Source organism: Gorilla gorilla, chromosome 11, assembly GCF_029281585.2.
Source record: "Gorilla gorilla gorilla isolate KB3781 chromosome 11, NHGRI_mGorGor1-v2.1_pri, whole genome shotgun sequence".
In the NCBI taxonomy this organism is placed as follows: Eukaryota; Metazoa; Chordata; class Mammalia; order Primates; family Hominidae; genus Gorilla; species Gorilla gorilla.
In genome coordinates, this window is record NC_073235.2 from 60,791,850 (window position 1) to 60,818,215 (window position 26,366).

Genomic DNA, 26,366 nt, shown 5'->3' on the forward strand with positions numbered 1-26,366 from the left:
TTTATGTCGTCTCTTAGAGCTGCAGCCTTGATTCAGTGGCTAGATGCTCTGCAGCAACCTCTGCACATCTCAGCTTAGATTTGTCATTGAAGAGAATATCAGGAAATGCACAGAAAGCATCTATTAGGATGCCTGGTGGATAGGAGACACTCAGTAAAGTATGCTTAGTATACGGTACAGCATGATGTGTGAGACATCATCAAAATGTGGCATTGTTTTTGTCCTCCATTCAGATGTTCTCCAACCACCAGTTGAAAACTCAGCAGAATGCATGGCTCACTCTTGGGTTAGAGAGGTCCGTGGTAACTTTAAGTCACAAAACACAGTCTTGGTTCAAAATTAGTGCCTGGTTCCAAGAGATTAGTTAGCACTTCCCTCTTCATGCAGAAGATGGCTTCTTCTTTCATTCCCTAGATGCTTAAACCTTCAGGGCCCAGAGGTGGGAGAAAGAAAAGAAGAGGAGGGCTAAAGAAAAGGAAAGCAAGTTCTCAGATGATGGGTGACTGACACTGTCCTAAGTAAGCTAGGCAGGAGGTTCATACTGACCCTTGATCTCCAAGCAGTGCTGTTGCCTTGATTGCTAGCTGGGCTTTCCAGGAAAGATGCTCCTGATGTGGGTCATGCTCATTTACCTTTGACTAGCCATTTCTTTTCTATCTGTCAGGTTCCCATTTATTGTTGTTCTATCCCACTGTTTTTGGGGTTCCCTTACCTCTGGCAGGAACCCTGTTAGGCAGAAAAATCTTGGGCAGAATATCTTTGACAATGGCCCTTTACCATTAGCCAGTGATTTCTTAAATAGGGCACAAAAAAGATTGATGAATTATATTTCATTAGGACCTATGAGCTTCCATTTAGGTGTAGAAAGTTAGATAGAATATTGTTCTCACCGTAACCAGAAGAAAAAGCTGAATCACTTACATCAGAAATTTTCCTGAACTCATCAGAGAGCAGAGGTCACAAGGCAATAAATTAGCCTGAAATTTAAGGAAAGACAGATGCCTCCAAGGAGAGCCAGGATGTGACAACTGGCTTACCCGCAGCAGAGCACCTGGGGAGATGAGGCCACTATGGAAGTGGGTAAGAAGACTGCAGATAAAATGTTGTAATAAATTGATAAATTTTAATGATTTACAAGTTTTAATGACTTCGCAGAGCGTGAGACTATAGAACCTGTGGAAGCTACAAACACAAGACGAATTTGCACCCACTCTCAGGCTTTTCTCCATAGATCTCACAGAGTGCTCACAAAAAAAATATCAGAGTCAGGGCAGGAGAGCAGAGAACGCATCCTATGACAGTGCAGATCTGCCAGAGAGGATCCAAAGCCCTATAGAATGAACACCCATCACTGCTGGAGGAAAAGCCACAAACCCACTAGGGTACAAGTGTGGACCCATCACAACTGGGAGAAGGAAATGAAGAAACCATCTTCTCGTGGGGACGGTGAAGGAAACTATCTCCCTCACAAGAACATCAAATTCATGAGGCAGAATTTGTCTGCCATGGGGAAAAGAGCAGGATTGCTGAGTAAGCCCTTAGCCCCAAGACCCAGGGACACAGGCCCTGCCTGAGACTGAGGCTGAACCAGTATTGCAGAATGCCCCTTCCGCTACCAGGCTAGCAAGTGTCTAGTAACAATCTAGTGCAGGGGAAGGAACAAGAGTGTGGCAGGCCAGGCACAGTGGCTCACCTGCAATCTCCGTGCTTTGGGAAGCCAACGCAGGAAGATTGCTTGAGGCCAGAAGCTCAAGACCAGCCTGGGCAACATAGCAAGACCCTGTCTCTACAAAATATTGAAAAACTGAAAAATTAGCCAGGCATAGTGGTGCATGCCTGTGGTCTCAGCTATTTGGAAAATGGAGGCAGGAAGATCACTTGAGCCTGGGACATCTAGGCTGCAATGAGCTATGATTGCATCACCACATTCCAGCCTGGGCAACAGAATGAAACCCTGTCTCTTAAAAAAAAAAAAAAAAAAAAAAAAGGAGGGACACCCTCTGAGGCACAGGCTCACCAGGAAGCCTAAAGTCTACTCCCACTATAAGCAAGGTAACATTAATCGCCAATAACTTGAAACAACTGATGAATGGAAAAACTGTAACGTAGCCATGTCATGGAATACTACTCAGCAATAAAAAAGAACAAACTATTGATACAAACAACATGGGTGAATCTAAAATGCATTATGCTAAGTGAACAAAGCCAGACTCAAAGGCTACACACTGTTGAGTTACACTTACATGACCTTCTAGAATAGGCAAAACTGTAGGGATAGAGAACAGATCAGTGATTGCCAAAGGCTGGGGTAGATGAAGGGTTGACTACAAAGGGCAGTGAAGAATTTTTGAGTGGTGGTGGAACTGTTCTATATCTTGATTATAGTGGTAGTTATACATCATGCATTTTCAAAATTCATAGAACTATGCATTAAAAATAGTGATTTTGGCCAGGTGCGGTGGCTCATGCCTATAATCCCAGCACTTTGGGAGGCTGAGGCGGGTGGATCATGAGGTCAGGAGATCAAGACCACCCTGACTAACACAGTGAAACCCCATCTCTACTAAAAAAAAAAAAACAAAAAACGTATGTTTATTGCGGCACTATTCACAATAGCAAAGACTTGGAACCAACCCAAATGTCCATCAATGATAGACTGGATTAAGAAAATGTGGCACATATACACCATGGAATACTATGCAGCCATAAAAAAGGATGAGTTCATGTCCTTTGTATGGACATGGATGAAGCTGGAAACCACCATTCTCAGCAAACTATCACAAGAACAAAAAACCAAACACCGCATGTTCTCACTCATAGGTGGGAATTGAACAATGAGAACACTTGGACCAGGAAGGGGAACATCACACACCGGGGCCCGTTGCAGGGTGGGGGAAGGGGGAAAGCATTAGGAGATATACCTAATGTAAATGATGAGTTAATGGGTACAGCACACCAACATGGCACATATATACATATGTAACAAACCTGCACGTTGTGCACATGTACCCTAGAACTTAGAGTATAATAATAAAAAAAAAACACTAAAAAAAAAATAATACAAAAAAATCAGCCAGGCATGGTCACAGGCACCTGTAGTCCCAGCTACTCAGGAGGCTGAGGCAGGAGAATGGCGTGAACCCGGGAGGCGCAGCTTGCAGTGAGCTGAGATCACACCACTGCACTCCACCCTGGGCGACAGAGCAAGACTCCATCTCAAAAAAAAAAAAAAATAGTTATTTTACTATATATAACATATCTCAAAGACATTTAAAAATAAAAAAAAAGTACTTCATTAAAATTAAGAAGTTTTGCTCATTTAAAGATGCCGTTAAGAGAAGTGAGGAGACAAGTCATTGATTGGGAGAAAATAAAAAGAAATAGCTCTTGCATACAGAATATATAAAGAACATACAAATAAGTAAGAAAAAAAAAGCACACAACCCAATAGAAAAATAGGCAAAAGACTTGAGTGGACTTCTCACAAAAGAGGATACCCAAATGGCTAATAAACATATGAAAAGACACTTGGACAGCTTTATTCTAAGTGCAAATAAAAACCATAATGAGGTACCACTACTCAGTCACCACATTAGATGAAATTAAAGATTAGCAGTACCAATGTTGGGGAAGATATGAAGCAACTGAATTCGGTTGCAAATTTGTATAACCACTTTGGAAAACTATTTGGCAGTATTTACTAAAGCTAAACACATCTGAGCCTTATGATGTAGTGATTCTGCTCCTAAGTATACTATCTATCCAATAGAAATGAATGTATATGTCCACCAAAAGACATGTTCAAGAATGTTGATAGTGCCATTATCATAATAGCAAAAACCTGAAAACGGCTCAAATTTCTGTTAGCAGGAAAATATATACATATACTATGAAATACTAAACAGCAATAAAGAAGAACAAATAGCTGTAACATGCCACAAAGATGAAACAGATATGATGAATCCAAGAAGTACAAAGGACTATATACTGTGTATATCATTTGATTTATATGAAGTTCAGGAACAGACAAAACTAATCGATGGTCATGAAGTCAGAATAGTGATCACAGGTGGGGATTGTATTTACTGAGAAGAGGCACTAAGGGGTCTTCTGAGCTGCCGGAAACATTCTAGGTTTTGATCTCAGTGGTTTTTCATGGGTATCTGTGTGTGTCATAAAGCTTCATCCAAGAGTCTTTGAGTCAGCATTAGACAGGTACTGTATCAAGACACTTGCATTTTCATCTAGCACCTCAGTCTGATGTGCACGTCTATGGTTGGTATTGGATATCCCAATCAAAACTTCAATATTAACATCCTGTCATAGTAACTTTTTGGTTGAACCATATGAAATTATTGATTGTTGACCATTTTTGACCTAAAGTGCACTTGTGCACTTTACTACATGTATGTTTACCTCAGTGCAATACAATATAAGGAAAATATCAATTTCAGCATAGCTCAACAGTTAATGATAATGTGTGCAAAATGAATATAAACAAACTAGGAATACAATAACTTATCATGGCCCCTGGCCCCTGTGTGTTTCTTATCAGCCTGAAGATGGAGAAGAAACATGTATTAGCCCTGCAGCCCATGATAGACCAGCCTTGATGCAGCTTCTATTCCTTTTAGGTCTCAAGCTTATGCAATGTCAAAAGAAATATCTTTTTGTTTTAAAAAATGCAGATGAAACATTTTTCCTCTGATGTTTTAAAACAAAGACATTTGTTTTATATGCTCTTAATTGGTATTGCTTAATGTCTCCCAGTTGTTTTCTATCAGGAGAATAAAATTTTTTGTTGCACCATCATCTTCCTACCATATCATTTATCAACTTAAGATTTGTGCACTTCAAGTATGTTATACCTCAATACAATTTGTTTTTAATGGCCCTGGCCAACACTCCTGGGGAGGCCATATCCACATCAGGCCTCCAGGACTCATGCACTGTGACCCTCCTGTGGAATGCAATTATTCCCAGCACAACAACCACTCTTATTTACTGTTCTGCCACTAAAGCAGCTCCTCTATTTCCCTCTGAGCATTGCTCCAGTCCTCAATCCTTCTAACAGTGAGGGTTACCTACCAACTCCCCATGCCATCCTCAATCCAGCCCCGCTAGATATTTCTGGGTCTGAGGAGGAGGAAAACCCCATCCATTCCCCAACACTTCGCTGAGGACTCACACACAGCCCAGCAAGCTTGCCCCAATGTATTTCATCATGAAGCCTCTCTTCTCCTCCTCATTTGAACTTTTTGCTATCTTTGATGTCAATGAGAAGTCCAGGAGTCTTTGGATCAGCATTAGACAGTTACTTTATCATTACACTTGCATTTTTGTCTAGCACCTCAGTCTGATGTGCACATCTATGGTTGGTATTGGATATCTCAATCAAAACTTTGATATTAACATCCTGTTATAGTAACTTTTTGGTTGAACCATATGAAATTATTGATTATTGACTGTTTTTGACCTAAAAAATGCAATTTTATACAGTTCAAACTAACAGTTTTATTAAATGTAGGCTTTTTTTTTAAGAGAAATTGAATTTTAGGTTGAGTTTGAACAAAAGGGAAAAATGGATTCTTAAATATCCAGACAAATACTAAAACAACTGTGCAGCATCTTACCTTGGCTTTCAGATCAGCACACAATTCCTGTTGCTTTTTCTTGTCCTTAGCCAACATGCTCTCCATTTCATGAGTTGCACAAGCCTCAGTGAGTGTCAGCACAGCCTTCTGTATAAAGTCTTTCCTATTTTTATTCCAATTTGATATCAGGATATTTCGCTGCTCTATAGCAAAGCGATATTGGTCACAATATTTCTCGTGTTCAACCTGAAAAGATAACAGAGGGTGAATACTTATCATTATGAAAATGAGCTTATATTTTGCGTCATTGTTAACAAAAATGAAAAGAAAATGAATTATAACCAATGATTTTGAAAAATTGGGGACAAATATTTAATCGTAAATACAGCAACCAGAAACCAGGTACTACCTCCAAAATTCTGAACCTGTGGCTAATTGGTGACTGAGGACAAGTCATTTAATGTTTATAAGTCCTTAGTTTCCTCATATAGGATGCAGTTACACCAGGTAACCTCTAAAACCACTTTCTTTTTTTTTTTTTTTAATTTTTTTAGTATTTATTGATCATTCTTGGGTGTTTCTCGGAGAGGCAGATTTGGCAGGGTCATAGGACAATAGTGGAGAGAAGGTCAGCAGATAAACATGTGAACAAGGGTCTCTGGTTTTCCTAGGCAGAGGACCCTGCAGCCTTCCACAGTGTTTGTGTCCCTGGGTACTTGAGATTAGGGAGTGGTGATGACTCTTAAGGAGTATGCTGCCTTCAAGCATCTGTTAACAAAGCACATCTTGCACCGACCTTAATCCATTTAACCCTGAGTGGACACAGCACATGTTTCAGAGAGCACGGGGTTGGGGGTAAGGTTATAGATTAACAGCATCCCAAGGCAGAAGAATTTTTCTTAGTACAGAACAAAATGGAGTCTCCTATGTCTACTTCTTTCTACACAGACACAGTAACAATCTGATCTTTCTTTTCCCCACATTTCCCCCTTTTCTATGCGACAAAACCGCCATCCTCATCATGGCCCGTTCTCAATGAGCTGTTGGGTACACCTCCCAGACAGGGTGGCGGCTGGGCAGAGGGGCTCCTCACTTCCCAGACGTGGCGGCTGGGCAGAGGGGCCCCCCACCCCACAGACGGGGTGGCTGGGTAGAGGCGCCCCCCACCTCCCAGACAGGGCAGCTGCCGGGCGGGGGCGCCCCCCACCTCCCAGACGGGGCGGCTGCAGGGCAGAGACGCTCCTCACTTCTCAGACAGGGCGGCGGGGCAGAGGCGCTCTCAGTTCCCAGACGGGGTCGCGGCCAGGCAGAGGCGCTCCTCACTTCCCAGACGGGATGGCGGCCGGGCAGAGGCGCTCCTCACCTCCCAGACCGGGCAGCCAGGCAGAGGCGCTCCTCACATCCCAGACGGGGCGACTAGGCAGAGGCGATCCCCACATCCCAGACGATAGGCGGCCGGGCAGAGACGCTCCTCACTTCCTAGACGGGATGACGGCCGGGAAGAGGTGCTCCTCACTTCCCAGACTGGGCGGCCGGGCAGAGGGGCTCGTCACATCCCAGACGATGGGCGGCTGGGCAGAGACGCTCCTCACTTCTAGACGGGGTGGCGGCGGGGAAGAGGCGCTCCTCACTTCCCAGACTGGGCAGCCAGGCAGAGGGGCTCCTCACATCCCAGACGATGAGCGGCCAGGCAGAGACGCTGCTCACTTCCTAGACGGGGTGGCGGCCGGGCAGAGGCTGCAATCTCAGCACTTTGGGAGGCCAAGGCAGGCGGCTGGGAGGTGGAGGTTGTAGGGAGCCGAGATCACGCAACTGCACTCCAGCCTGGGCAACATTGAGCACTGAGTGAGCGAGACTCCGTCTGCAATCCCGGCACCTCGGGAGGCCGAGGCGGGCAGATCACTCGAGGTCAGGAGCTGGAGACCAGCCCGGCCAACACGGCGAAACCCCGTCTCCACCAAAAAATACAAGAACCAGTCAGGCGTGGCGGCGCGCGCCTGCAATCCCAGGCACTCGGCAGGCTGAGGCAGGAGAATCAGGCAGGGAGGTTGCAGTGAGCCGAGATCGCGGCAGTACAGTCCAGCCTCGGCAACAGAGGGAGACCGTGGAAAGCGGGAGACAGAGATGACGGAGAGGGAGAGGCAGAGGAAGGAGAGGGAGAGGGAGAGGGAGAGGGAGAGCTAAAACCACTTTCATTTCTAAATGGTAATGATTCTACGAGCAGAAAGCAATATTTTCCCTATAGATAATTTTTAAAATACCCCATCTTTACATCAGTTTTGGTATTTTAACAATTACATCAAGGGTTTCAGTTAGACAAAATGCTAATAAACATAAAAATTGCTACCACAATCCTGAAAATACACAATTTTACCCTTAATTACTGAAACATTCAGATGTTAGGATGCCTAAACTTAAAGTAATAATAGCAATGACACTGAGCCCTTCCCATGCTATGCTCATGAGGGACATAGCATTTCCACATTGGCAGCAGTAGCTCCTTTTGGCAGTGAATCTCAACCATGGGAATTAGCAGTCTTGAGGGAAGAACAGGAATGGAGAGAACCTGAGTAGCCTGGAAAACCTCTGTGGGTCATTCTGAAATGCTCCTCAGAAAAACATGTGTCTTCCAAAGTTGAGAGTCACTGATCTAAATAATTCTTTATTTTGCCAGTATAGACCATGACTCTGAATTTAATACATTATTTAACCCCCAGGAGTTGTGAGAAAAGCAGCTAGCAAATAGGATAAGGTATGTCCCACCTAAAATAATACTTTAGGTATAATTAGGTACACAGTAAAACCACTTACTTGGTCTCACTTAAACTAAGTATCAGCTACTAAAATCTGTTCTGTAAACTTCTCAGCTTTGTTTTATAAAGCCAAAAATATACTTAACATCTGTCAAACATTAAGCATATACCACACAGAAATGGATGCTAATCAATCTAATGTAAGAAGTAAATGTATTGGGAGGCCGAGGCGAGCAGATCAGGAGGTCAAGAGATCGAGACCATCCTGGCCAACATGGTGAAACCCCGACTCTACTAAAAATACAAAAATTAGCTGGGCGTGGTAGCCTGCACCTGTAGTCCCAGCTACTCGGGAGGCTGAGGCAGGAGAATCGCTTGAACCCAGGAGGGGGAGGTTTCAGTGAGCCAAGATCGCACCACTGCACTCCAGCCTGGCGACAGAGTGAGAATCCATCTCAAAAAAAAAAACAAAAAAGTAAATGTAAAAATCTTTATCATGATAATAATAGGAAAATATAAAAATCTTCAAGTTATAAATGACAACTTGTCACAGAAGCAACTAGAATCAATAGGGAACAAAAGGAAAGATCTAATTTAATAAATGAAAGTTATTTAAAAATCCAGAGTGAGCTATTTATTATATAACAGGTATCTGTTACCGAATAAAGGGGGAGAGGTGAAGAGGATGAAAGAGGATGGGAGAAAATGGTCACAGTAGCTGTGTGACCTTTGCTTCAGTTTTTTCATCTAAGGATGGGAATAGTACTTCTCCCCTCCACTCTTACATGTATTCAAGGAGTTTCCACGTGATTGATATATGGTTAACTTCTATATACATGTGAGTATTATTACTTGCTTAATTTAAAACAATTACAAAAATGCAGAGTATATAAGATGCTATAGCATGGCTCACTTAAAAATTAAAAGTCTGTGTGTTTGTTTACGTGTATGTTATAAGGCGAGTTATTGTGAAATTAACTGGTAACAGGGTAACTTCTGTTTTCTTGCCCTTGTGTTCTTGTTGACTAAAGAATGAAACAATAAAACAGTAATTTCCCAGTTCCTTTTTAGGAAAATATCAGTTACATCTTTGAGTTCTGTATTTGGGGTATTTGTGTTTCAGATCCAACTAGGAGGATCAAGCAGAGTTGTTGTGGTGGGGAAGAGATAAGTAAGTACCACCCCTAGGGCAAGTGCTGGCCTCCCTGTGACTAGAAAGACTGAGGTAGAGCAGGCTCTGTGAATGGTGGAGCAGGCATTTCACTTTCAGGCAAGACCTGGAGATGGTAAAGCCCCTGAAGGTGAGCATCTGGCTGTATGGACATCCAGGAGTCAAATACTAGCAGAGCAGCCCTGGGACCACAGTGAAGATCTCCGCAGCAAGTAGGCACAGAGAGTGACTTCTGCCCGAGGGGGCCCCCAACCTCGTTATGGACAGGACGAACTTGAAAAAATGACCTGCACAGGCTTTCAAACTATTATATAACCCTATTATTTTCTAGAGGGTAGGAAAAAAATAATTTTTAAAGAACCATTGAAAATACATGTACATTGCTTAATAATTATTGACTACTAAAACAATTTAACTTGCCAGTATGTAGGTAGGTCCAGTACTCACCAAATCATGCCTAGATTTGTGAGGAAAATATCTTTGTAACATGTCCAGATACAGAGTCCTTCTTCCAAAGAGATCTCCAGGGTACTGATCCAAAATAGCCTGGTAAATCCAGTGGTCTTCTTCACTTAGTTGACAGTTTCTGGAAGCAATAAAAATGTCACAACATATTATTGAGCAATCATGAAATGTGAGGGACTAAAACTGTTCAAGCTACTAGCAAGTGATAGTAACGAAGCAAAATGAGGTTTCTGTGTATTTTAAATACCTTAGCCAAATTTAATGTCTGTTTCAGAAAAGCTTCTAAATTCTAATGCAATGGGTTCCTTCAGTTCTTTATTTGGTCTTGCCATATCAGGCACAATTCAATTAAGTTTGATGAGACTTAGTATTTCAAAAATAAATTATTCTATCTTGCCTAAAACAATATTTTAGAAATCATGACCAATGAATGAAATAAACATTGGAAAATAAATTATTGTATATATAGATTAAAAAGGAATTTTATTTATTCAACAAGGTTCCTATGTCTAAACTGGAGAAAAGTATAAATGTAGACAGTTAAATGAGCAATTGTGTAAAGGAAAATACAGACAGACTGAGGAAGAGACTTATTTAAGGTTTGACTTCAAAAGAAAGTCTAAAATTATCTTTTCCTTTATCTTCTTAGTGCTTCATAGAGGCAATACTAAATATTGATAGTGAAAAGATAACCAACGGCATTAAAACCACTGAAGAAATCATTTGCAAATAGGATCCCTTCAAGTCACCTTCCCAATAACATATCCACTATGCTCCAAAAGGCCTTTTTCATTTCAGAACACTCCTAGGCACCATCCTGGTTTGCATTCTTTATAGAGTATTAGCAAAGTCTTGTGCAGAGTGAAAAGTTTGCAATATCAGTTTGAACACTAAACTGAATTAATATCTTTTTATATTCTGAGTTTATTTTGCATATCATTATTCCTGTTTAATAGAATAATCAAATACAAATGCAATCAGAGGGAATATTATTAGCAACAAATACTTCTTAATCCAAGAGGATACTTGTCATTGTTTATTTCTACTATATCAATGGTCTTATACTTTAAGTTAACTGTGCAATTCAAAGAATTTCTTACATATCTTTCATGCCCCTGAAAAATATTTGACAATTTAAAACAGAATAAAACACCTCTTAAATCAGTGACACTGATGGGAATTCCAATGTTCTCATACAAGATTATTATTCTGATAAGTAGCAAGAAAGAAAAATTCTTTTTCAAAGAAAAAAGTCCTATCTGTTTCATAATAGGGGGGAAAAAAGAAGGTTGGAGGTTCTACCAGGAAGAGGAATACTCTAAAGTTCTTCAGTATGACATAATAATTTATTGCAGAGAGAACTGGAAATGAATTCATTGAACACACCAAGTGTTTCAGTCCTGTCTGAAGCAGTTATGCATGTATAGACAAAGGCTTCTGCAAATAAAGCAGTACAAATAGGAGTATTAAGCCAGGAGAAAGGTTTGCCTGAGTAAACTTGGCATTTAAAACATCCTCAGGTTTTCATGGACATCTCAGGTCCTCTCTCAAGCAGCCCATCTTCATTCAGGTTAACATAAATGCATTTTAATAGCAGAGTTAGCCACATAAATTCTGCATTACCATACCACAAGCAACAAACAAAAAAATAGAACTAAAGTACATGTCTTCATTAATGTTTGTAAAATGTTTTTTTAATCAAAAGGACTTGAAAAAAGTTTGAATTTCCACCTTTATTTGATTATAAATGTGGATGTATGGGCAGTGTGTGCCCTGGGAAGGGGGAAGCAATAGAAGCTAGGTCCAACCAGTTCTCTGTTCCTCTAAATTGTGATTCACCTCTATAATGGATACTGTTGGTACCACACCCAGATCGCCTTTATTAGATGGAATTCCCATCACCGAGATGCTGTGAGTCTTGGCAGATAACTCACAGATGCCCCTTCCTTCTCTGGAGAATTGCTATGGACCAACTAGGAGCTGCCTCTCCCACCCTCTTTAGAGAAGGCTACCCTCCCACCCTCTTTCAAAGGCCAACCATAACCAATGACTGACCTACCTGGAGGTACAGAAAGTCAGCCTACTTGCCTCCACAGAGGATCAACTCTATGATACCTTTCCACTCTGGCGTTTCCCCATGGGAGCAAACCGTGGCCAGTCTCCACTGACTCCTTCTTGCTTACACATTTCCCTTCCTCTATTTGGCTTCCTTCACAGCCCTCCCCCTGAGAGCACCTCCCAACAAATCTCTTGTTTAGGAATCCCTGTCTCAGCTTTGTTTCAATAGAACCTACCCTAAGATAATCTACAAGCAATCTTACCCGTAATTTTCAAAAATAGTTTAAATCTTTTGGTAAATGGAGAAGTACTCCTAAATTAATTTCTTTGATGATATCTCATACTGAGTGGCAGTGCAAGATTGTGGCTGTCCTCAAAGAGAAAGTGAAAATGGCAAACATTTACAAAAATGCCTTCCAAATAGAAGCACACATTAAGCAGTGTACGTTGCTATAAATAAATATAGCAGCAGAAGAATTTGTGGCACTCAATGCATTTTTATACATTGCCTGAATGTATTAATTAGCTGCCATTTTAGTGACAATATTAAACCACTTAAACATATGAAATGATAAGACATTAAAGTCAGATATTTCAAAGCAAGCATGCCATGAACTGTCACCATATCCATTTTGACCTTCTTGTTGATTTTAGAAGCCTCACATCCCAACAGTTTTTTCCAGTTACCAAAATTACTCAAATTGCAAGTCACTTTTTAGTACATGTAGAATAAAAATTTAAAAAACATGCTTAAAGGAAATGATATATAAATACTCACAATATTATTATTTTTAGGTTATGTATTTATAGCAGTTTCCCGAGCTGCAGCCTTAAATATTGGAGCAAATATTCACATAGGCAGTAATAATGAAACAGCCCTGCATCTCCATTAGAATGCTGCATTTGAGGAAGGGAGAAATCTCTCTCAGCTACATACATACCCTACATATATACCGAGCCTTTGAATAGTAAAAATCTAAGAATATTTAAACATAGTAGTCTCATTACAATAACAAAGTAGCCACTTCTGAGGAACATGCACTTTGAACTTCTAAAATAAAATCAGATTCAATATATTTTCATTTCCAAGTGTAAATCTGGACACTTATCTTTTTAAATCAAACCTTCATCTTTTTTGTACAGAAAAATCTATACCAAATAGCTGAAACCAAGGTTAGGTTTTACCTTTCAAAGTTCTTGTTGAATTCAACTGCTTTGCTGGTGATTCTAATGACAGAACTAGCTAAATTGCACAGACAGTGAAAAATATTCTTATCTCTTATCTACTTTCTGAATTTGAAAAATGACTCTATGTTAAAAGAAAATTTTAAAGAAAACTTTTAAATTGTCCTAAGCTTTTTGCAATTTACAACAAAAAAATCTTTAGACAAAAAATCTTTAGCAGTTCTCTGCAATTTCTATTCCTTTTTGTCCGTCTAAACTTTCTAATTTAAAGTGCTTTAGAATGTTCATCTTTATCATAGCCTGCCAAGATTTTACAATTTGTAAGTTTATTGAGTACTTCGAACACTTCAGGGAATTTCAGCCTACAAAAGGTGAGGTATTTACCACTCAATTCTCATTCACCATCCCCTGCCCCACAATATAGTATCGATCACAGATATCATTTTATTATGATTTCTCAGGAAGTGAGACAAAACAGATAATTCAGAAAACAACAACAGAGCTGTAAAAATTCACCCTGACCCAGGCCAATTGTCTCCCTAATTCTACCTGTTTGAATTATTCCAAAAATCCTAAAGTGACTCACAATTAACTTAGCTACTAGTGTTCCTCATAGCCATGTTTAAACCACTTTCCTTGGGTTCTGGTTCCGTGACATTCAAATACATTTAGGGGTGGAGGGCAGACAATGGTGGTAAACAAGACACATACAGGTAACAGATACTTTAACAACAGAAACAAGTTTATGAAACTAAACATTGTGGTTACAAACTGGCTGAAAGCTGTTTTATGTTTTCTCAGAGAAAAGGAGCTTTCCAGGCAAAATGGTAATTAGTGCCTCCTGAAGCTAGCTGATGCAATAGTGAACTGACCTGAAGAAAAACTCATCTCTTAAAGTAGACCAGTGTTAGGGGACACCTACTGCTCCTTCACAGAGAAGTAGGAGTGCAGTGAGCCACCATTCAATTAATGTGGATGACAGACCATCCTCTTGTCTGGCTGCATCAGGTCTGACCCTCTGTAATATACAACTTGACTTCACCTTTCAATTTTTTCTTTCCAAGACAGAACCATCCAAACACCCAATCTAATCAGCCTGGTTTCTTCATCCACCAATGATCCCAGCCCAGGCCCACTGTCCAGATGTAAATCTGTCTGATTTTCAGTCTGGTTTACAGGAGGCTCCCTGCTCCCAGACCCATTTCTGACCAACAGAATCTGATCTTCCCTGGGTATGCATCTTCTATTCCTCAGAGATCCATTCCCACCTCCACAGTCCCTGGCTCTACCAGTCTGGCTACTTAGCTGGAAGGTGACAACCAGAATAAAGTGAACTTTCACGAGCAAGGTCAAAACCCATTGAAACAAAGAATAAAAAAAAAAAGTGACCTATAGGGTAAAGCCAAAACTTGTGCCAAATTCCAAAGCCCCATTCTTCTGAAGAATGATGAAAAGATAGCAGGGTTCTAAAAGTGATGGCTTTGGGAATCCGGTCAGAACAGGAGGCTAAGCGATTTATTTGGAAGTTGCATTTTCCAAATAGCAAGCATATTGCTTTTACTTAGATTTTTTTTTTTAGAGAAGTTTACATAGAAAGCTCATTTTTTTTTTTACTTAGAATGTATATTTTTTGGAAGTAGAATAGTGGGGATGATGGCAAGCCTCTTAAACCACTCTTTGTCTCTGAAACATCCATCCAGCAGTAGTTTTCCAGTGGAAGTTTTAAAATAACATGACCGAGATAAAATAGCCTTTTACTTTTCTTTTTTGGAGACAGGGTCTCGCTGTGTCACCCAGGCCAGTGTGCAGTGGCATGATCATGGCTCACTGCAGCCTTGAACTCCTGGATTCAAGCAGTCCTTCTGCCTTAGCCTCCCACGGAGCTGGGACTACAGGCACGTGCCACCACACTCAGCTAATTTTTTATTTTCAGTAGAGATGGGGTCTTGTTCTGTTGCCTAGGCTGGTCTTCTTCTGAGCTCAAGCAATCCTCCCACCTTGGCCTCCCAAAGTGCTGGAATTACAGGCATAAGCCACAGCACCTCACCTAAAATAGCCTTTTAAAAGTAAGACGTAATTGCTCAACCACCCCATATGCTAGGTTTTTAATAATTACATTCATCATAAGAAGTGTAAGGAAAAGAAAACTGTAGCAGACATTGCTCCCACCCGTGCTCCTGCCCACCAGAATGCTGACTTTATTCAAGATCCACTCTCCTCTATCCACACTTGGCACTGCTTCAGGAAAAATGAGCCCCATCTCCAGCCCTGGCAGTGAATCTGGATTGATTTTCAGCTATTCAAACACCCATTCACAAACTTCCTGTTTCTCCAACAAGTGTTTGGTAGGAACACGGACAAAAGATGGAATTCTGGCCAGTGAAATGTGAGGGGAAGTCCTCTGGGGCAAAGGTTTCCTAGCTCTTAAAAAGAGTCACAAAGAAAGAAGTAAGGTCCCTCTCTGCTTCTGGACATTGTTATGCAGAACTGTCTGGCAGGAAGTCATCTAAATTGCAAGAAGGCTGGGCAAGAGAATGCAGAACACCAGACCTCACTGTACTTGGACTTTTCTACCTCTAGACTTCCTGTTAAATAAGAAATTGCTTTATTATGTAAGTTACTTTGAGTTGGATTGGGTATTCTCTTATAGCTAAAGATAATTTGACAGCAAAATGAAAAAGAGAAACATGACTTTTTAAACACAGCATCTTAATATTGCTTTGGAAGAAAAGCACTATGAAAGGATGTAGAGATGAAAGAGATATAGACCCAACGTGGGGAGAGACCAGCATCTAAAGTGATGAATACTCTGCAGCTGATTGTGGGCAGACCAGTGATGTTCAACGCCAAGGGCCATTTTTAAGACCAGAAAAACCCCCTCAAACTCAAATGAATAGAATCAGTGAAGACAAGATCATCTACAAATACATTATTTGCTCTATGTTTTAAATCCTTATATTGAGCCAAAATCTGTCTCCATGTTCCCATTTTATTCTTCATTTTTGGGGGGACAAGAACATTTTAAAGTGCAGTAAAGTTGAATTAAATAAAATTACCTTATATAGACATTATGACTCAATTTTCTAAGTCCAAAAGCAAGAGTAATAAAATTGGCCTAATTCTTTGGGACAGTATGAGGAAAATTTTAATTAGCCATCATAAGGTCTTCTGAAATTTTAATTGCCACATAAAATGTCATAATGTCATCTCAAACCAACCGTAAGTAATCACTAAGAAATTATAAGAATGAATTAAAAGAGCGATGGTTCTTCTCAGTTTATTTTTTAGACATTAGCAATGTTCAACTTTATGTTTTCTGATAGGCACTAATATGGCAAATAAACATAAACCTGGGAATGGTGTAGTTATTCTTACATTACTTGTTCTCCATAGTGTTCGTTCTTATGGTTACCTCAAAAGATTGTATCTTAACTGCAACTGGACTTCAAGGTACAAAGAATAGGGAAAAGGTGTTGTTATGAACAATTGGTTTGTTATATAAAATAGGTGTTAAAATTCTTCTCATGTTAAAATTTGACAATCTTGTCCATAGAAATTTTAATCTTGGCTTTGCATATAGCTACACATATTTTATTATTTTTACAATATATTCTTTCTGTATTATCCAATAACAAATGTCAGTTGTCCTAGACACAAACCCATCAAGCTGCTGTTTCCATTTTCTTCAATCATATTTATCCAAATTAATTTGATTTCACACTCAGTGAAGAATAGAAACCACTTATAAATGATTTTTACCCCTTCATCATATAAAACCCAGATTTTTCAGTTTCCTGAAGTATTGAAAATGCAGCCTCATGCACCATTACATTGTGCAGTCACTAGCTAAAACAATTACATTAAAAAGGCAGGTGAAGCTGCAGTGATATTACTAATAAAGACTTAAACTAGGTATTTAAGCCGCTATTCTTAAATACCTAGATATACTTTTCACAAACACATAACATGCAAATAAATATAACTAAGCAAAGGTAAACTCTAAGACTAGTTTTTGAGGGTATCCTGCAGAAAGTGAACCCTTTTTTCCCTTGAAAAAAGGCACTCCACCATACCTAAGAGAATTTAAAATGTTTTATTCCCACGACAAACTCAAAGTAGGTTGAATAAAAACCAAATGTGGTTTTTGGTGTTTAAAGGAAGAGCATAAAACCATAAAGTAGTTATTATGAATGATGTATTTTAAGAGACAGCTACTAAAGATACGTGACAAAAATAAAATCATGGTCCACACTATTACCCACTCCTTCCAAAAATATAAACCCCAACATCAAGTTGGACAAGAGAAAATGGGAGCTGCAGTGACCAAGGATGTTGGGTGAGGGGTCATCTAACCAACGAGACTACGTGAACACTGGAAGATAAGGTAATTACACTGCTGTTTCTGGGAACTTCTCTCCTTATTAATCACCCTTGGCACACAACCAGCTCAGACTGGAAGTGTAGAACCTGAGACTGGACATGCCCAGGCACTGAAACTTTCCAACAGCTCTGAGACTTCATTCTCAGAGAAAAATGCCACATGGGAATTAGGGCTCCAATGTTTTAACTTGTTGTCACCTCATCAAGTAAGCAAATGTCAGTTACCTATTATACCCCTTTCCCTCTCTTTCTTCTGTCTTGTATTCATCAAGCAACGGTCATATATGTAAGCATTTGTTTATTTCACATATTTTTAAAGACAATTATGTGAAGCCACACAGTATTTCTTGAGTGTTGCCTTCTGATGCTGACTTTCATCCATCTCATCTTTATTAGCAATAGAGTTTATTTTGAAATATGGTTTATTTTGAAACAAGGGAAGAGTCAGGTTTATTACGAAAACTATGCATAGATTTCTCTTTTGGCAAAACTTTCACATAAGGACAGTGAAAGAGCTATGCTACACAAATAAATATTGAAAGAGAGAGAAAGAACATGAACGTGACACTGATGATATTCACACATGACGGCAATCTCCAATGCCCTGATCTCCAAGTACAGATGAACCAAATAATATAAAGTCTACTAATGAAAACATAAATTGTTTTTACTTGTCTGGAAGGCAATTTACCAATGCTACCAAAAGTCTTAGAATTTTTCATGCCCTTTGACTCAGCAGTTCTATTTCTAGGAGTTCATCTTAAGGGAATAATTATAGAACTACTCAAAATATGGTGACAAAATTGTCTATTCCAAGTTTTTAAAACAATTATCAAAATGTGGTAAAAATAATTGTCCAAAAGTAGGAAATTGGTTAAATGTATGTGATACAGTCATACATTGTAATACTATCCATCTAATTTAAAAATATATTGTAAAATAATATTTAATACATGACCTAAATCATAGAAGAAGCTCAGTAACCATTTATTGAAAAAAGGAATGACACTGGATATGATTCAAAACAGGAAAAATCAGTAGATATGTGTACAGTTTTTTTTCATTTTTATAAACAACATCCACACATCTGAAATATATAAAATGTTACCGAAGGATATATCTGAGTGTTGGAAATTTAGATTAATTTTTAGTTTCTTCTCCAGTTTTCTAACTGTATTTTAAAAATTTTCTTTAACAAATAGAATTATTTCTGTATTAAGAGGAATATGCACAAAAGGAAAAGCTCATAGAGCACTAAATAGTTATCTTAAAAATTACTAATGAGTAGAATAAACCTACTAACAAGTAGGGAAAATTCAAATAATTTAGTTGAGAAAATATAAAACTATGGGCATCAGCAATGTACATACAGAGGAGAAAATTGTTAAATCATTATGGATTTTAAATAGCATTCAGATTCAGATCTCGAATAATAATAGAATATTAATTATAAACTAACATTATAAAATTTAATATACCTATCAAACTATAAAGTAGAAATTACTTGCCATCATTCTTTAGCTTTTTCCACATATTGACTTCATATCTGACATAGCTAAATGGAGCATCAGACAATTATGTCTCATCTATATGATTAATTCATCCAAATGTTAGGAAATTAAAGCCACAATCTCATCTGAGTCTCAAACAAGCAATTAAACTTGTCTTCATGTTACTGATGAAATACAGACCAAATAGAATCTAAATAGCTTCACAAAAAACACTGAATAAAGAAAGAGGTTCAATTGTAGTCAAATTGTTTTTAAAATGTGTTTCAGTAAAAGAGATCATCCTTTAAAGCTGTGCTAAGATGTTAGCCCCTAGCCACATGTGGCTTAAAAATGTGGCAGTCCAAATTAAGATGTGTTCTAAATATAAAATGCTGACCAGATTTCAAAGACTTCATATGAAAAAAGAGAATGTAAAATATCTGATTAATTTAAAAATATTGATTGTATGTTGAAATTATAATATTGTGGAACTATTGCATTAAATAAGACACACTTTAAAATAAATTTCACCTTGTTCTTTTTACATTTTTAATACAGCAACTTGAAACTTAAAATTACATATGTGCTCACATGTATAGCTTTTATCATATTTCTATGAAATGGCAACCTGTTTTACCAGCTGATACTGGTACTCAACCTGATTTACCAGCATCCTGGCATGTGTACATTCTTGAAGCAGTGTGGTAAGCGGGGAAAGCTCTCTATTCAGATGTGCAGAAGAGATGTAATCTTGCCCAACCATTTACCATGTCCGAGACTTTGGGGAAATTGCTCACCTTCCTTTGAGCTACAGTTTCTTCATCTGTAAAACAGAGCTTTTAAGATGGGGTAAACTGAGGGTTAAAATCATTTGTATTTATCAGATCATGTAATAGGTACTCATTAAATATCAATGGTCTCCTCTTCACCCTTTAACTTAGATTTTTAAAAACATGTATTTTTGCTTTAAAAAAATAGAAAGTAAAAATATGCCAAAATTTTGTATAATTTCACCACCTGGGAATAACATTTTTTTTTTTTTTGAGATGGGGTCTCACCCTGTTGCCCAGACTGGAGTACAGTGGTGTGATCTCAGCTTGCCTCCCAGGCTCAAGCAATTCTTCTGCCTCAGGTTCCCAAGTAGCTGAGATTACAGGCATGCACCACTACTGCCCAGCTAATTTTTGTATTTTTAGTAGAGACGCGGTTTCACCATGTTGGCCAGGCTGGTCTTGAACTCTTGACCAAAAATAATCCACCCATCTTGCCTCCCACAGTGCTGAGATTACAGACATGAGCCACTGCACCTGGCCCAGGATAACTATTTTTATTGTTTATTTGGGTGAATAACATTTCAGTCTTTTTTCTGTGGCTATATATAGATGTAACGCTTTCAGAACGAAAGAAAAAAAGAAAGTCCATCTTCTATAAACTATTTTGTGGCCTGCTTTTTAATTACATAGCAACATATTCAAACCATTTGTGTCATCAGAAATATCCTTTATATAATCATTAATGTCAATGTAGTATTCCACTGTGTGGATATATCACACTTGATGAAGCTCATTCCCTATTTGCTGGCTCTTTAGGTAGTTTTGAAGATTTTGCCATCACTAAGGAAAGAAAATTTAATGTTGAACACCCTTGAAGTCAATATCCACTTTATGTCTCTGATTATTTCCTTAAAGATCATATCTAAAGAGACAAAGAGTACTCACATTTATAAAGATTTTTGATGACATGGTGTCAGACTTCCAAATACACCAATTATATATTAAAATGCTCATTTCTCCCATACCATTTTAAACTCTGGACACAATGTTTTACCATTTTATAGGAAAAAGATGGAGTATTTTTTAAATTTTCATTGCTTTGATGAGTAGAGAGGCTTTTATAACTTTCTTAGTCATTTGCATTTAGAATTACCAGCCAGAGTTCCACAGACTGCCACCATGAACATCTATTCATTCCCCTCCCAGCATCTGCACCATATACTCTGCAACCTCACCTGTTAGAGTAGCAGATGAACCATCTGTGCTTATTCTTCCACTTGTGTACTAAATCCCAACTCTCCTTACAACTCCAAGACATCATTCAGCAATTACCCTCTCACCTGCATCTTCAGAGTTTATCCTTTACTAGATTATTACTCTTACTAGTATCAAACACACTGCTACTTCTCCAATTTGAAAAAAAAAAAAAAAAGCAAATAACTACATAAAAGCCTGGCCCTACTTGCCTACTCTCCTTTGCAGAAAAAATTCTCAAAATAGTTACCTGTACATATCATCTTCAATTCCTTTCCTACGCATTCCAATCTATTCCATCAGGCATTTGCTTCCACTTCTTCAATGAAGATTGAACCTCCATCTAAAGCCACCAACAACCTCTATTAAAGCCAACAGTCGATTATCAGTGTATTTTACTTACCAGCAGCATGTATTCAATGGACTGACCACTTCCTCTTCACTTGCCTTCCAGGACACTACACTCTCTTTGTTTTCATATCTCACAGACATTTTCTCAGTGTCCTTTGTTGGCTCTTCCTCTTGTCCCTGACATTGTAATGTTGGCAGGCCTAAGGGATCAGTCTTTGATTTTCTCCTTTCTCTCTTTACTCACTACTTTAGTGATCACATCCAATCTCATGCTAATGACTCATATCCATGTAATTCCAGTCAAGAGCTCTTTCCTAAATTCCAAATCCATATAGCCAACTGCATCCACACAATATCTACACAGATACCTAATGGCATCTCAACCTCATCGTGTCCAAACCTCAACCCCGATTTTCTCCACAGCCAAAGCTTGCTTCACATACGGTGTTCCCCATCTAAGTTGATGGCAACTCCATCCTTCTAGTTGCTCAGTCCCCAAAAAGCAACTATTTGAAACTATTCTTGTTGCTCTCTTTTTCTTACATGGCTCATTGAATCTGTCAACAGGTGCTGTTGGCTCTGCCTTTAAAATATATCCAAGAGCTGAACTGGATTACTTTATCTAAGTGTCCAATATTTTCTTGCACTTCTACCCCCAGCCCCACAGTTTATCTTAAACACAGTAACTGCCAAAGTGATTCTGCTAAACATAAGTCTGATTTTGTCACTCTGCTCACTTCTGCTCAACACCTTCCAACAGCTTCTCATATCACACAGAGTAAAAGCTGAAGTTTTAAAAATGGCTACAAGGCTCTAAATGTCCTGCCCCCCATCCATACCTCTATGACCCCACCTTCTACTACTCTCCAGATCTGTCACTCTGTTCCTGCCACACTGGCCTCTTGCCAGGCATACTCCCGCCTCAGTAAACACTGACTGGAATGTTTTTACCCAAATATCTGCAGGACTAGTTCTCCCAACCCCGTCTTAACTTTTATGTCAATTTCTCAACCAGGCATACCCCTAAACATCTACTTAAAATTACAGTCTGCCCCCAGAACCCCAACACCTTCTATCTCTCTTACTTTGTATTTTTTCATAGCACTTATCACCTTCTAACACTACTGTGTATAATATACTTATGTATTATGTTTATGGTTTTCAGCATGTTTCTGTTTCATGAGTACACGAATTTTTGTATATTTTATGCCAATAAATGTTCAATAAATATTTGTTGAAAATACGAAGGATAAGTCAGTCATATCTTCATCTCATTTGCTCCATTTTCCTTTTGGCTGTTCACCATTCAATTAACTTGCAAAATGTCCTTATGTATTAGGGATTTTAATCATTTGTACCTGATATGTTGCTAACATTTTCCTGTTACTTCATTTTTACCCTTGTCAATTTTTTTCCTTTAAAAATTTTTAGAATAGAAACAATACTCATATGGTTCAAAATTCAGAAGGTTTAATGAAAGAGGATACAATAAAAATTCTTTCTCACACCTACTCCCCCAGGCATCTGGCTCTCCTCCCTCAAGATGAATGTTATCAATTTTTGTGTATTGTTTCAGACATGTAAAAGCAAATACATAAAAACATATGTTTGCTTTTTCCTGTTTTACACAATGTAGACTGTACATTGCTTTGATTACTTAACTATATACCTCACCCTAACCCTTACATATTGTTCCATGTCAGTTAATGTAAATTTTCACAATTTTAAATCTGCAAAATAATATATTCTGTGTATGTACAATAATCTACAAAACTAGTTCCTATTGATATTAAGGTTTTTGCTCAATCTTTCACTACTGCAATGAATAACTGTAAAAATAAATCAGTATATACATATTCAAGTACATTTATATGATATATTATTGAGATTTGGAGGCTGTCAGGACAAAGGGCATATGCTTTGTGATCTGGGAAGTCCTGCTGATCTGCTCTATAGAAAAGTTTCACCAGTTTAGACTCACTTTAGCAGAATATAAAATACCTGTCTTCTCCACACTCTTACCACATCTGTTAAGATTTAGTTGCAGATGATAAAAACTATTCAAACTCTTTAAGCAAAAAATAGTTTATGACTACATATTATATGACTTACAAAATAATGCCTCTGCCATGATTAGGAAAGGCCCCACCTACCACCTCAGGAAGCTATAATGTCAGAATATGATCACATGAGCAACGTGAATGCCTCACTCCTTGCTTCTTTTCCCTTTAACTCAATTCTGAACCCAAATTCATCCAAGGATTTTGGATTGTCTGAGCCCAAATCACATCCATTGAGTGATCTGTTCATGGTAACATGCTATTGTTTATAAAATGCTTAATATAAGACACCAATAGTCTTCCCTCATTATTGCTTCTTTTCCTCAGAATTCTCCTAAATTCAAATTCAGATTAATATTTTAATCCTGTGAATAATTTTATTGATATCATTAAATTCATATATTGATGGAAAATATATCTATAATTATTCAGTCTTCTGAGACTAAAATATCACTTGTTCAAGATTTATGTCCTTCAGCAACATTTGAAATTTTTTCCTATAGTACAGATCTTTTACATTTCTTCTTAAATTAATTCCCAAATATTCTATATTTAGAATTGCTATTGCAAACTCTGTTTCTTTCTTTCATGAGATCTTCTAGATGGCCACAGTTTATATATATGAAAGTTTGGGTTCTATTTACATTAATTTTATACCCAGCCATCTTACTAAATTATCTCATTTCTTTTTTTTTTTATTTAAGTTTTAGGGTGCATGTGCACAATGTGCAGGTTAGTTATGTATGTATACATGTGCAATGTTGGTGTACTGCACCCACCAACTCGTCAACTAACATTAGGTATATCACCTAATGCTATCCCTCCCCTCCCCCCACCCCATGACAGGCCCCGGTGTGCGATGTTGCCCTTCCTGTGTCCATGTGTTCTCACTGTTCAATTCCCACCTATGACTGAGAACATGCGGTGTTTGTTTTTTTGTCCTTGCAACAGTTTGCTGAGAATGATGCTTTCCAGCTTCATCCATGTCCCTACAAAGGACATGAACTCATCATTTTTTATGGCTGCATAGTGTTCCATGGTGTATATGTGCCACATTTTCTTAATCCAGTCTATCATTGTTGGACATCTGGGTTGGTTCCAAGTCTTTGCTATTGTCAATAGTGCCGCAGTAAACATACGTGTGCATGTGTCTTTATAGCAGCATGATTTATAGTCCTTTGGGTATATACCCAGTAATGGGATGGCTGGGTCAAATGGTATTTCTAGTTCTAGATCCCTGAGGAATCGCCACACTGACTTCCACAGTGGTTGAACTAGTTTACAGTCCCACCAACAGTGTAAAAGTGTTCCTATTTCTCCACACCCTCTCCAGCACCTGTTGTTTCCTGACTTTTTAATGATCGCCATTCTAACTGGTGTGAGATGGTATCTCATTGTGGTTTTGATTTGCATTTCTCTGATGGCCAGTGATGATGAGCATTTTTTCATGTGTCTGCTGACTGCATAAATGTCCTCTTTTGAGAAGTGTCTGTTCATATCCTTCACCCACTTTTTGATGGGGTTGTTTTTTTCTTGTAAATTTGTTGGAGTTCATTGTAGATTCTGGATATTAGCCCTTTGTCAGATGAGTAGAATGCAAAAATTTTCTCCCATTCTGTAGGTTGCCTGTTCACTCTGATGGTAGTTTCTTTTGCTGTGCAGAAGCTCTTTATTTTAATTAGATCCCATTTGTCAGTTTTGGCTTTTGTTGCCATTGCTTTTGGTGTTTTGGACATGAAGTCCTCGCCCATGCCTATGTCCTGAATGGTATTGCCTAGGTTTTCTTCTAGGGTTTTTATGGTTTTAGGTCGAACATTTAAGTCTTTAAGCCATCTTGAATTGATTTTTGTACAGGGTGTAAGGAAGGGATCCAGTTTCAGCTTTCTCCATATGGCTAGCCAGTTTCCCCAGCACCATTTATTAAATAGGGAATCGTTTCCCCATTGCTTGTTTTTCTCAGGTTTATCAAAGATCAGATAGTTGTAGATATGTGGCGTTATTTCTGAGGGCTCTGTTTTGTTCCATTGATCTATATCTCTGTTTTGGTACCAGTACCATGCTGTTTTGGTTACTGTAGCCTTGTAGTATAGTTTGAGGTCAGGTGATGCCTCCAGCTTTGTTCTTTTGGCTTAGGATTGACTTGGCAATGCAGGCTCTTTTTTGGTTCCATATGAACTTTAAAGTAGTTTTTTCCAATTCTGTGAAGAAAGTCATTGGTAGCTTGATGGGGACAGCATTGAATCTATAAATTACCTTGGGCAGTATGGCCATTTTCACGATATTGATTCTTCCTACCCAAGAGCATGGAATGTTCTTCCATTTGTTTGTATCCTCCTTAATTTCATTGAGCAGTGGTTTGTAGTTCTCCTTGAAGAGGTCCTTCATGTCCCTTGTAAGTTGGATTCCTAGGTATTTTATTCTCTTTGAAGCAATTATGAATGGGAGTTCACTCATGATTTGGTTCTCTGTTTGTCTGTTATTGGTGTATAAGAATGCTTGTGATTTTTGCACATTGATTTTGTATCCTGAGACTTTGCCGAAGTTACCTATTAGCTAAGGAGATTTTGGGCTGAGACGATGGGGTTTTCTAGATATAAAATATGTCATCTGCAAACAGGGACAATTTGACTTCCTCTTTTCCTAATTGAATACCCTTTATTTCCTTCTCCTGCCTGATTGCCCTGGTCAGAACTTCCAACACTATGTTGAATAGGAGTGGTGAGAGAGGGCATCCCTATCTTGTGCCAGTTTTCAAAGGGAATGCTTCCAGTTGTTGCCCATCCAGTATGATATTGGCTGTGGGTTTGTCATAGATAGCTCTTATTATTTTGA

General features: G+C 38.6%; 1 protein-coding gene across 6 annotated transcripts in view; it reads right to left on the minus strand.

The window, feature by feature from the left end:
* Window positions 1-26,366, minus strand: part of CCDC148 (coiled-coil domain containing 148) — a 291,643-nt gene that overhangs the window by 141,858 nt on the left and 123,419 nt on the right. For all 6 annotated transcript variants that reach the window (XM_055380204.2, XM_055380203.2, XM_031008918.3 and 3 more), the window contains 2 exons: window positions 9,966-10,104; window positions 5,634-5,840 (listed from right to left, as the gene is read on the minus strand). In XM_055380204.2, the coding sequence (XP_055236179.1) occupies window positions 5,634-5,840; window positions 9,966-10,104 (346 nt within the window). The remainder of the gene's footprint in view (window positions 1-5,633; window positions 5,841-9,965; window positions 10,105-26,366) is intronic.